Source organism: Nerophis ophidion, linkage group LG03 (assembly GCF_033978795.1).
Source record: "Nerophis ophidion isolate RoL-2023_Sa linkage group LG03, RoL_Noph_v1.0, whole genome shotgun sequence".
NCBI lineage: Eukaryota > Metazoa > Chordata > Actinopteri > Syngnathiformes > Syngnathidae > Nerophis > Nerophis ophidion.
Window position 1 is genome coordinate 88958047 of NC_084613.1, and position 13530 is coordinate 88971576.

Below are 13530 nucleotides of genomic sequence, written 5' to 3' on the forward strand. Positions count from 1 at the left end.
TGTTTACTTTCTTCTGGCTATGTTTACCAACTTTGTACCATGTTTTACTTGTTTACCTATTCTTTACATTTATTTGGTTTATCTTAATTATTACTTTTTGTTTGTTTACCGACTTTGTACATTTTTTCTGCCAGTTTACTAACGTTTTACCATGTTTTCCTATTCCTTTTATTTCTTTATAATAGTGATGATTGTTGTTAGTTTACCTATGTGTTTACTTTTTCCTGCCTATGTTTAACAAACTTTATACCATGTTTTACTTATGTTGACCTATTCTTTACATGTATTTGGTTGATCTGAATTGTTACTTTTTGTTCATCCTAATTATTACTTATTGTTTGTTTTCCTACTTGTTTACTTTTTTCTGCCTATGTTTACCAATTTTTTACTTACGTTTACCGATTCCTTGTATCTATTTTTTAATAATTATGATTCGTGTTTGTTTACCTTGGTGTTTACTTTCTTCTGGCTGTGTTTAACAAACTTTATACCATGTTTTACTTATGTTGACCTATTTACTTTTATTTGGTTGATCTAAATTACTCCTTTTGTTTTGTTTACCTACGTGTTTACTTTTTTCTGCCTATGTTTACCAACGTTTTACTTATGTTTGTTTAGCTTCTCCTTTTTATTCATTTTTTATAATGATTATTTTTGTTTGTTTACCTACTTCTGCCTACATCACAGGGTCACCAACACCAGGTCGCCCGTAAGGACCAGATGAGTCGCCCGCTGGCCTGTTCTAAAATCAGCTCAAATAGCAGCACTTACCAGTGAGCTGCCTCTATTTTTTAAATTGTATTTATTTACTAGCAAGCTGGTCTCGCTTTGCTGGACATTTTTAATTCTAAGAGAGACAAAACTCAAATAGAATATTTTAAAGACTTGGTCTTCACTTAAATAAATTCATTTATATTTTTACTTTGCTTCTTATAACTTTCAGAAAGACAATTTTAGAGAAAAAATACAACCTTAAAAATGATTTTAGGATTTTTAAACACATATACCTTTTTACCTTTTAAGTTCCTTCCTCTTTTTTCCTCACAATTTCAATCAATGTTCAAGTAAATTTATTTGTTTTCTTTTAAAGAATAATAAATACATTTTAATTTAATTCTTCATTTTAGCTTCTCTTTTTTTCAACAAATAATATTTGTGAAATATTTCTTCAAACTTATTATGATTGAAATTTAATAAAAATATTCTGGCAAATCTACAAAATCTGTAGAATCAAATTTAAATCTTATTTTAAAGTATTTTGAATTTCTTTTAAAAACATTTGTTCTGGAAAATGTAGAAGAAATAATGATTTGTCTTTGTTAGAAATATAGCTTGGTCCCATTTGTTATATATTCTAACAAAGTGCAGATTGGATTTTAACCTATTTAAAAACATGTCATCAGAATTCTAAAATTAATCTTACACAGGAAAAATGACTAATGATGTTCAATAAATTCTTTTTTTAATGTTTTCAAAAAGATTCAATTTAGCTAGTTTTTCTCGGTTGAATTTTGAATTTTAAAGAGTCGAAATTGAAGAGAAACTATCTTTCAAAATTTAATTTTCTTTTTTTGTGTGTTTTCTCCTCTTTTAAAACATTCAATGAAGTGTTTTTTTCATCATTTATTCTCTACAAAAACTTTCCGTAAAAGGAAAAAAAATATACGACGGAATGACAGACAGAAATACCCATTTTATTAAAAGGAAATTGAGCAAATTGGCTATTTCTGGCAATGTATTGAAGTGTGTATCAAACTGGTGGCCCTTGGCATGAATCAGTAGCCAAGAAGTAGTTCCTGGTTTCAAGAAGGTTGCTGACCCCTGACCTACGTTAACCTACATTACACCAAATTTGACAAATGTTTACCTATTCTTCTTATTTATTCTAGTTATTTATTTTGTTTTACTTTCTCCTGCCTATATTAAACTTTTCCATACCATATTTGGCTTTTGTTTATGTATTCCAATTTGGTTTTTTTTTGTCTAAATGCTTTTTTTGTAGTTAAAAAACTATCATCCCCCGCTGAGATTTTGTTGCTTGATTTAGTGCTTGAGAGAAAAAAGATGTACACGACACACACACAAAGAGAAGCAAAATGAAGCGGCCTCAAAGTAGGTCAAAAGCCCAAGAAGAAGATCCGGGCCTGGAGCGGCAAGGGTTAATAAAGTCTAGTTCCAGATGAGGGAGCTCCAAGTGGACTTTAATTAGCAGCCTCTGCTTTCATTTGTTGCCATTAAGACAAAGAAGAGAACATTGGATGTTCCTGCAGGCAATGAAGCGGACAGGATGGAGCGTGCAATAAAAGAACTCACCTGGTGAACAATGTTGGAGAGGACAGGATGGAGCGTGCAATAAAAGAACTCACCTGGTGAACAATGTTGGACAAGACAGGATGGAGCGTGCAATAAAAGAACTCACCTGGTGAACAATGTTGGACAAGACAGGATGGAGTGTGCAATAAAAGAACTCACCTGGTGAACAATGTTGGAGAGGAACAGAGCGTGCAATAAAAGAACTCACCTTGTGAACAATGTTGGAGAGGAACAGAGCGTGCAATAAAAGAACTCACCTGGTGAACAATGTTGGACAAGACAGGATGGAGTGTGCAATAAAAGAACTCACCTGGTGAACAATGTTGGAGAGGAACAGAGCGTGCAATAAAAGAACTCACCTTGTGAACAATGTTGGAGAGGAACAGAGCGTGCAATAAAAGAACTCACCTGGTGAACAATGTTGGACAAGACAGGATGGAGCGTGCAATAAAAGAACTCACCTTGTGAACAATGTTGGAGAGGAACAGAGCGTGCAATAAAAGAACTCACCTTGTGAACAATGTTGGAGAGGAACAGAGCGTGCAATAAAAGAACTCACCTTGTGAACAATGTTGGACAAGACAGGATGGAGCGTGCAATAAAAGAACTCACCTTGTGAACAATGTTGGACAAGACAGGATGGAGCGTGCAATAAAAGAACTCACCTTGTGAACAATGTTGGAGAGGAACAGAGCGTGCAATAAAAGAACTCACCTTGTGAACAATGTTGGAGAGGAACAGAGCGTGCAATAAAAGAACTCACCTTGTGAACAATGTTGGAGAGGAACAGAGCGTGCAATAAAAGAACTCACCTTGTGAACAATGTTGGAGAGGAACAGAGCGTGCAATAAAAGAACTCACCTGGTGAACAATGTTGGAGAGGACAGAGCGTGCAATAAAAGAACTCACCTTGTGAACAATGTTGGAGAGGAACAGAGCGTGCAATAAAAGAACTCACCTTGTGAACAATGTTGGAGAGGAACAGAGCGTGCAATAAAAGAACTCACCTTGTGAACAATGTTGGAGAGGAACAGAGCGTGCAATAAAAGAACTCACCTGGTGAACAATGTTGGAGAGGAACAGAGCGTGCAATAAAAGAACTCACCTTGTGAACAATGTTGGACAAGACAGGACGGAGCGTGCAATAAAAGAACTCACCTGGTGAACAATGTTGGAGAGGAACAGAGCGTGCAATAAAAGAACTCACCTTGTGAACAGCCCTCGCAGATCTCCAGCAGATAGGTGAGCGCGTCCGAGCCTCCGTCGTCCCGAGGCGGTTCTGACGGGGGGCAGAAAGAAGGCGTGGTCAGGAAGATGAGGTGTGAGATGGTGGCCAGGACGCTCACCCCAGGTGACGGTGAGGGTGCAGGGCGTGGACGCCACCACGCACGGCGCAGAGGGCGGTCCCGGCTTGTCCGGGTTGGTGGTGCACACCAGGACCTCGCTGGGACTGCTCCTGCCTTCCGTGTTGGATGTGATGAGCTGCGGGCGGACACAGAAAAGTTGCTGCTGATGTCACAATTCCTGCACTCCTTACTTCTTGCACACCAGGAAAAAGATGAAACACAAACTCAGACCAGGTTTCGGACTAGAAGTTGCACTTCAAGTCCTTTCGCGTTCTCAAAACTCAACTTTGTGCCTCATAACCCGGCGCGGAAACATTTTGGTTGTGCTTACCGACCTCGAAGCAATTTTATTTGCTACATGGTGTCATGATAAGTGCGACCAGAAGATGGCAGTCACACATAAGAGATAGGTGTAGACAAAGCATTTTGTAGCCTACTAAAAGGAGGTCAAGTTATTTTCAAACATTTTAATATTAGTGTCCTCATACAACTTTTTCACTTCCAGTACCACACCGATACTGGAGCCTTGGATATTAACCCATACCGATACTGACCTAATACGATATCAGCAGGAATGAGACTACCCGTATTTTCCGGACTATAAGGCGCACTTAAAATCCTTTTTTGTCCCTCAAAACTCCACAGTGTGCCTTATTGTCAGAATAATTGCTTATAAATGATCACAAAACTTTGTGTTTCCATAAGAGTGGAGGACGAAAGCAGTCTTTGATCCAACCAATCAAAAGGCTTGAAAAACTCCACTGTTTAGGAAGGGAAGCAACATGAAGGCGTCGGTTTCTTTGATGTATTGTAAGCCACAGAAAGATTGGAGAGGACGCAAGACCCAGGGACATTTTCTTTGAACCGTTTTACGACCTTTTCTTTGAAGTGTTTTGTAACCAGAGGCTGTTTAGAAAGATCTTTTGCCACGTAAGCAGGGTAATGCGCCCAAATTAAAGAGGAGGCGTACAATCTTTGGTCAGAGCGTGGTGACTCAGTACAAAGGTACAGGTGTACTACACCTTTCTCCTCATGGAGCCAAATTTAATTCTGTCTCTGTTTGATTCCTTGCTTCTTGTCTTGTTTAATAGATGTCATCAGTGTTTGAACCTGACATTTATAATATACGGCATAATTCTGGTTTCCCTTATCGACCTGGAAGCTATTTTATTTGGGACATGGTGAAATGGTAAGTGTGACCAGTAGATGGCTGTCAAACATAAGAGATACGTGTAGACTGCAATATGATAAACAAAGTGTCGGCTTCGTATGAATTATTTGCATTGAAATTTGCTAATATTTTTGCTCATTATGCTTACATTTTTAGTGTTGTTTTTTTATCGTCTTGATTTTATTTCAACAATATGCTGCGGGCTGTAAATGGCCCACAGGCCACACTTTGGACACCCCTGTTCTAAAGTAATGTTGCCCTTACTTAAGTACAATGGGTGTAATTTGGGTGGTCTACCCACCTCTGGCCTGCTCCTTGCTTGCTCTCGTCCTCCAGTGATAATGCTACTTGATAATGATACTAATGTGTGAATTAATATAAACAAACAACATGCATGGAGAGGAGTAAGACGAGGTGGTCGGGGCATCTGGTCAGGATGCCCCCCGGACGCCTCCCTCGGAAGGTGTTTCGGCCACGGGGAAGAGCCAGGACACGTTGGGAAGACTTTGTCTCTAAAAAAACAGCGTGACTCACCCTGAATTTATACTGCGTGCTCCTCTTCAGGCCTTCTACAGTACAGCTGGTCTTTTCTCCAGTGTACTTGGGGTGGAAGTCCGCCCCCTGGGAGCAGTGAGAGTCGGCCATTAGCACGCCCCCACCTTCTGTGTTGTCCGGCTGCAAACTTACGCTGTCGTCCTCCCGCATCTCCAGCGTGTACTTCAGCTGCTCATCATTGGGGCTGCCCTCAGGTCGCCCCCACTCCAGGGCCACCCAGGACACCCCCGCCCGCACCAGACGTGGTGCCAGAGGCAGGGCGGGCAAGGTGCCCATGGTGTAGCAGACCACCTCCGGGCTGAAGCCGCTGCAGGAGCCAAGCAAAACATAAGATTAAAATTAAATAAATAAGACTAAATAAAATAAAAGAGAATAAAAGATCAACAAAATCTAATAAAATAAAATATTTTTAAAAACAGCTTTTGTATTTGTTTTTAATCATCATAAATACGTAACTGCGGCCAAATAATTATCCAATAAATATGATTCTCCAAAAAAAATACAAAAAATAAATAAAAATATAGCTATGGCATATAAAAAAAATCAAAGGCAACATTGATTCATTTTGCACATTGATTGATTGATTGATTGATACATTTATTAGTAGATTGCACAGTACAGTACATATTATTAGTAGATTGCACAGTACAGTACATATTATTAGTAGATTGCACAGTACAGTACATATTCTGTACAATTGACCACTAAATGGTAACACCCCAATAAGTTTGTCAACTTGTTTAAGTCGGGGTCCACCTTCATCAATTCATGTTAAAACATGACATGCTAATCCAATGTAGCTCAATGTACTGCAGGACTGGACCGTCAGGACACAAATAATAATCACTTACTTTGATTGACATCTAATTGACAATTAATAACACTATTATTCCTCATTTGAAAGCATGACTATTTATTGTACCACCAAAAAGTCATTTTTAAATCTAATTTAAGAAAACAACCTTGGATTTATGCTCATAGTTACTGGCAGCTTCAATTATTGATTTAAAGTCATATTCATTCATATTTATATTACATTTGTCTGCAGTTTAAAAAAATGGTTAACACATTAACACCAAAAACATTTAGATTATATAAACACACACACACACACACACAGACACACACACACACACACACACACACACACACACACACACACACACACAGACACACACACACACACACACACACATTTGGCAAGTCAGGCGTTGATGTAAAAGTGACCTTGTGCCGATGTCGTTGTGCGCCGCCAGCCTGAAGGTGTAACCACAGGCGGGGAAAAGTCGTGTGAGTTTGCAGTGTCGCTGGCTGCCAAAGTAACATTCCCCAAAAACACTCTTCTTCTTGCCCTGGACAACATGACACAAAGAACATATGAGGCAGCATCAGTGAGCATGTATGTGGCTGTAGGCAAACCCCTGCTCTTAAGGTGGCCTTATTGTCAGCATCTATCTAACTTGGCATGTACTTTAAAGTCAACTTACTAGAGTGGTGCATGTTACTTTTGCTGACTCAGCATTTTTCAATGCACATGGTATATGAATATTTTATATACATACTTTTATATATATATATGTGTATATATATATATGTATATATACATACATTGGCCCTGCGATGGGGTGGCGACTTGTCCAGGGTGTACCCTGCCTTCCGCCCGATTGTAGCTGAGATAGGCGCCAGCGCCCCCCGCGACCCCGAAAGGGAATAAGCGGTAGAAAATGGATGGATGTATACATATATGTGTATATTCATGAATATATATATATACATATATATATACATATGTGTGCGAGTATATATGTATATATATATATACACGTATATATATATATATATATATATATGTGAATATTTCTGTATATATATATACATATATATGTATATATATATACACACACACACATATATATATATATATATATATATGTGAATATTTCTGTATATATATATACATATATATGTATATATATATACACACACACATATATATATATATATATATATATATGGGTCATCATTGTCACCAACATCCCACTGGGTGTGAGTTTTTCCTTGCCCTTATGTGGGCCTACCAAGGATGTCGTAGTGGCTTGTGTTGTGGTTTGTGCAGCCCTTTGAGACACTAGTGATTTAGGGCTATATAAGTAAACATTGATTGATTATATATATATATATATATATATATATATACATACACACACACACACAAACATATATACATATACATATATAAATATATATATATATACACACATTATATATATGTGTGCATATACTGTATGTGTGTGTGTGTGTGTATAATACACACACACACACACACATTTTGTACCCCAGGCTGCACTCTGGATAGTACTGTTTGAGTGTTTGAGACCAATAATAACAACATTTGCTTTTATAAAAACGATAAAAAGCGAGTGAAGCCACAAGAAAAAAAACCCAGCCAGATGTTAATAATTCCATCAACATGTGACATATTTGGATGCAGACCCACCCACCTCATCCCACTCCAGCAGGTAGTTTGTGATTTTGGATCCGTTGTCGCCTGGTGGCTGTGGAAAAGTGTCAAGAAGTCCAATTAGTGCAGTGGTCGGGACTACATTTGACCAGAAAGATACTGTAAATGTATGCCGGCTACATTACCTTCCACTGTAAAGTGAGTGTGCTTTTAGTGCGGTGGGACAGTTTGGGCGCCAGCGGGACGTCGGGAACGCCGCAGTGTGTCGTGAAGGAGGTGGCCTCGCTGCACGCGCCGCGCGCCGAGTTGAAGAGTGCACACACGCTGCAGGCGGGGAGAGAAGGCGGGGAGGTGAGGCCGAGGAACAGGAAGTGCCAGCAGGAATCCAAGGTGGCGCGACACCACTTACCGTACGTGATAGTCCGTGGCGGCTCGTAGATCTTTCACGTGGAACTCCACGTCTTCACCACTTTTAGAGCAGACCAAAACAGTGAGAGGCCGCGACGTCACACAGGACGACAATAAAGCTCCTACCTGTAAATAAGGCGGTACTTCCCCTCGCGCCCTTTGTCCGAGAGAAAGACCTCGTAGGAGCACGACGCCTGCACGCCGTTGCTGTGTCGGCTCGCCAGGCCTTCGGGCGGCGACCAAGACAAGCGCGCCGACCGGGCCTGCAAGTTGGACACCTGGCAAAACACAGGAAATATTACATCACCTGATATAGAAAAGACAAAAGCGGTGAAGGTGGAACGTTGTGTAAATGGTAAATAAAAACAAATACAAGGATTTGCAAATCCTTTTCAATAGAATAGACTGCAAAGACAAGATAGTTAATGTTCAAACTGACAAACTTTATCTTTTTATGCAAATAATGTCATGTTTTGTGGTCACGTTCTGTTTTGTTTTGGATTCATTGGGCACTCTTCTTTGTTTTGTCACCATGCCAACCCATCACTTTTCACCTCTTATGTGTTCACCACTCACACACCTGATTAGTCTGGACTCACGCACCTGTCATCACTGCACCTATTTAAGCCTGTAGTTGCCAGGCAGTCAGCCTGGCGACATCACCCCCAACACACCCATGTTATCCGTGCCCATGATCCAAGCTCTTTCTCGGTCACAGTAAATGTTTTCCCTTTGGTTCTTCGTAGTTCTGCCATTGTGCAAGTTTTTGTTTTCGGAACCAAGCTTTTGTACCTCCTCTGTAAGCCACTTTGGGTTCTACCTTTTTTGGAGTTATTCATTAAAAGATGTCCTTACATTCCAATCGCTTTGCGCCACAGGAAAACAAACCACACCATTTTCCACGCCTTGGCAAATAATCATGAACTTAGAATTAGATGGCAGCAACACATTGCAAAAAAGTTGTCAGAGGGACATTTTTACCAGTGTGTTACTTGGCCTTTCCTTTCAACAACACCCACTAAAAGTTTGGGAACTGAGGAGACACATTTTTGAAGTGGAATTGTTTCCCATTCTTGCTTGATGTACAGTTTAAGTTGTTGATTTCAGGAAAAATTGTATGTAAATGATCCCAAAAACTTTTGGTTCTGTGAGTTCCCAGTGAACAGACAAGAGGCTGTCTCTCACTGGGAACAGACAAGAGGCTGTCTCTCACTGGGAACAGACAAGAGGCTGTCTCTCACTGGGAACAGACAAGAGGCTGTCTCTCACTGGGAACAGACAAGAGGCTGTCTCTCACTGGGAACAGACAAGAGGCTGTCTCTCACTGGGAACAGACAAGAGGCTGTCTCTCACTGGGAACAGACAAGACGCTGTCTCTCACTGGGAACAGACAAGAGGCTGTCTCTCACTGGGAACAGACAAGAGGCTGTCTCTCACTGGGAACAGACAAGAGGCTGTCTCTCACTGGGAACAGACAAGAGGCTGTCTCTCACTGGGAACAGACAAGAGGCTGTCTCTCACTGGGAACAGACAAGAGGCTGTCTCTCACTGGGAACAGACAAGAGGCTGTCTCTCACTGGGAACAGACAAGAGGCTGTCTCTCACTGGGAACAGACAAGAGGCTGTCTCTCACTGGGAACAGACAAGAGGCTGTCTCTCACTGGGAACAGACAAGAGGCTGTCTCTCACTGGGAACAGACAAGAGGCTGTCTCTCACTGGGAACAGACAAGAGGCTGTCTCTCACTGGGAACAGACAAGAGGCTGTCTCTCACTGGGAACAGACAAGAGGCTGCCTCTCACTGGGAACAGACAAGAGGCTGTCTCTCACTGGGAACAGACAAGAGGCTGTCTCTCACTGGGAACAGACAAGAGGCTGTCTCTCACCGGGAACAGACAAGAGGCTGTCTCTCACTGGGAACAGACAAGAGGCTGTCTCTCACCGGGAACAGACAAGAGGCTGTCTCTCACCGGGAACAGACAAGAGGCTGTCTCTCACCGGGAACAGACAAGAGGCTGTCTCTCACTGGGAACAGACAAGAGGCTGTCTCTCACTGGGAACAGACAAGAGGCTGTCTCTCACTGGGAACAGACAAGAGGCTGTCTCTCCCAGTGAACAGACAAGAGGCTGTCTCTCACTGGGAACAGACAAGAGGCTGTCTCTCACTGGGAACAGACAAGAGGCTGCCTCTCACTGGGAACAGACAAGAGGCTGTCTCTCACTGGGAACAGACAAGAGGCTGTCTCTCACTGGGAACAGACAAGAGGCTGTCTCTCACCGGGAACAGACAAGAGGCTGTCTCTCACTGGGAACAGACAAGAGGCTGTCTCTCACCGGGAACAGACAAGAGGCTGTCTCTCACCGGGAACAGACAAGAGGCTGTCTCTCACCGGGAACAGACAAGAGGCTGTCTCTCACCGGGAACAGACAAGAGGCTGTCTCTCACCGGGAACAGACAAGAGGCTGTCTCTCACTGGGAACAGACAAGAGGCTGTCTCTCACTGGGAACAGACAAGAGGCTGTCTCTCACTGGGAACAGACAAGAGGCTGTCTCTCACTGGGAACAGACAAGAGGCTGTCTCTCACTGGGAACAGACAAGAGGCTGTCTCTCACTGGGAACAGACAAGAGGCTGTCTCTCACTGGGAACAGACAAGAGGCTGTCTCTCACTGGGAACAGACAAGAGGCTGTCTCTCACTGGGAACAGACAAGAGGCTGTCTCTCACTGGGAACAGACAAGAGGCTGTCTCTCACTGGGAACAGACAAGAGGCTGTCTCTCACTGGGAACAGACAAGAGGCTGTCTCTCACTGGGAACAGACAAGAGGCTGTCTCTCACTGGGAACAGACAAGAGGCTGTCTCTCCCAGTGAACAGACAAGAGGCTGTCTCTCACTGGGAACAGACAAGAGGCTGTCTCTCACTGGGAACAGACAAGAGGCTGCCTCTCACTGGGAACAGACAAGAGGCTGTCTCTCACTGGGAACAGACAAGAGGCTGTCTCTCACTGGGAACAGACAAGAGGCTGTCTCTCACTGGGAACAGACAAGAGGCTGTCTCTCACTGGGAACAGACAAGAGGCTGTCTCTCACTGGGAACAGACAAGAGGCTGTCTCTCACTGGGAACAGACAAGAGGCTGTCTCTCACTGGGAACAGACAAGAGGCTGTCTCTCACTGGGAACAGACAAGAGGCTGTCTCTCACTGGGAACAGACAAGACGCTGTCTCTCACTGGGAACAGACAAGAGGCTGTCTCTCACTGGGAACAGACAAGAGGCTGTCTCTCACTGGGAACAGACAAGAGGCTGTCTCTCACTGGGAACAGACAAGAGGCTGTCTCTCACTGGGAACAGACAAGAGGCTGTCTCTCACTGGGAACAGACAAGAGGCTGTCTCTCACTGGGAACAGACAAGAGGCTGTCTCTCACTGGGAACAGACAAGAGGCTGTCTCTCACTGGGAACAGACAAGAGGCTGTCTCTCACTGGGAACAGACAAGAGGCTGTCTCTCACTGGGAACAGACAAGAGGCTGTCTCTCACTGGGAACAGACAAGAGGCTGTCTCTCACTGGGAACAGACAAGAGGCTGTCTCTCACTGGGAACAGACAAGAGGCTGTCTCTCACTGGGAACAGACAAGAGGCTGTCTCTCACTGGGAACAGACAAGAGGCTGTCTCTCACTGGGAACAGACAAGACGCTGTCTCTCACTGGGAACAGACAAGAGGCTGTCTCTCACTGGGAACAGACAAGAGGCTGTCTCTCACTGGGAACAGACAAGAGGCTGTCTCTCACTGGGAACAGACAAGACGCTGTCTCTCACTGGGAACAGACAAGAGGCTGTCTCTCACTGGGAACAGACAAGAGGCTGTCTCTCACTGGGAACAGACAAGAGGCTGTCTCTCACTGGGAACAGACAAGAGGCTGTCTCTCACTGGGAACAGACAAGAGGCTGTCTCTCACTGGGAACAGACAAGAGGCTGTCTCTCACTGGGAACAGACAAGAGGCTGTCTCTCACTGGGAACAGACAAGAGGCTGTCTCTCACTGGGAACAGACAAGAGGCTGTCTCTCACTGGGAACAGACAAGAGGCTGTCTCTCACTGGGAACAGACAAGAGGCTGTCTCTCACTGGGAACAGACAAGAGGCTGTCTCTCACTGGGAACAGACAAGAGGCTGTCTCTCACTGGGAACAGACAAGAGGCTGTCTCTCACTGGGAACAGACAAGAGGCTGCCTCTCACTGGGAACAGACAAGAGGCTGTCTCTCACTGGGAACAGACAAGAGGCTGTCTCTCACTGGGAACAGACAAGAGGCTGTCTCTCACCGGGAACAGACAAGAGGCTGTCTCTCACTGGGAACAGACAAGAGGCTGTCTCTCACCGGGAACAGACAAGAGGCTGTCTCTCACCGGGAACAGACAAGAGGCTGTCTCTCACCGGGAACAGACAAGAGGCTGTCTCTCACTGGGAACAGACAAGAGGCTGTCTCTCACTGGGAACAGACAAGAGGCTGTCTCTCACTGGGAACAGACAAGAGGCTGTCTCTCCCAGTGAACAGACAAGAGGCTGTCTCTCACTGGGAACAGACAAGAGGCTGTCTCTCACTGGGAACAGACAAGAGGCTGCCTCTCACTGGGAACAGACAAGAGGCTGTCTCTCACTGGGAACAGACAAGAGGCTGTCTCTCACTGGGAACAGACAAGAGGCTGTCTCTCACCGGGAACAGACAAGAGGCTGTCTCTCACTGGGAACAGACAAGAGGCTGTCTCTCACCGGGAACAGACAAGAGGCTGTCTCTCACCGGGAACAGACAAGAGGCTGTCTCTCACCGGGAACAGACAAGAGGCTGTCTCTCACCGGGAACAGACAAGAGGCTGTCTCTCACCGGGAACAGACAAGAGGCTGTCTCTCACTGGGAACAGACAAGAGGCTGTCTCTCACTGGGAACAGACAAGAGGCTGTCTCTCACTGGGAACAGACAAGAGGCTGTCTCTCACTGGGAACAGACAAGAGGCTGTCTCTCACTGGGAACAGACAAGAGGCTGTCTCTCACTGGGAACAGACAAGAGGCTGTCTCTCACTGGGAACAGACAAGAGGCTGTCTCTCACTGGGAACAGACAAGAGGCTGTCTCTCACTGGGAACAGACAAGAGGCTGTCTCTCACTGGGAACAGACAAGAGGCTGTCTCTCACTGGGAACAGACAAGAGGCTGTCTCTCACTGGGAACAGACAAGAGGCTGTCTCTCACTGGGAACAGACAAGAGGCTGTCTCTCACTGG

At 44.0% G+C, this 13530-nt stretch overlaps 1 protein-coding gene across 1 annotated transcript in view; it reads right to left on the reverse strand.

Moving 5' to 3' along the window:
• Nucleotides 1-13530, reverse strand: part of fndc3ba (fibronectin type III domain containing 3Ba) — a 76489-nt gene that overhangs the window by 39382 nt on the left and 23577 nt on the right. Inside the window, exons 5-13 of the mRNA XM_061896353.1 lie at nt 8381-8532; nt 8256-8315; nt 8032-8170; nt 7887-7940; nt 6613-6737; nt 5518-5692; nt 5365-5451; nt 3660-3795; nt 3521-3592 (exon numbers count right to left, since the gene is read on the reverse strand). Of these exons, the coding sequence (XP_061752337.1) occupies nt 3521-3592; nt 3660-3795; nt 5365-5451; nt 5518-5692; nt 6613-6737; nt 7887-7940; nt 8032-8170; nt 8256-8315; nt 8381-8532 (1000 nt within the window). The remainder of the gene's footprint in view (nt 1-3520; nt 3593-3659; nt 3796-5364; nt 5452-5517; nt 5693-6612; nt 6738-7886; nt 7941-8031; nt 8171-8255; nt 8316-8380; nt 8533-13530) is intronic.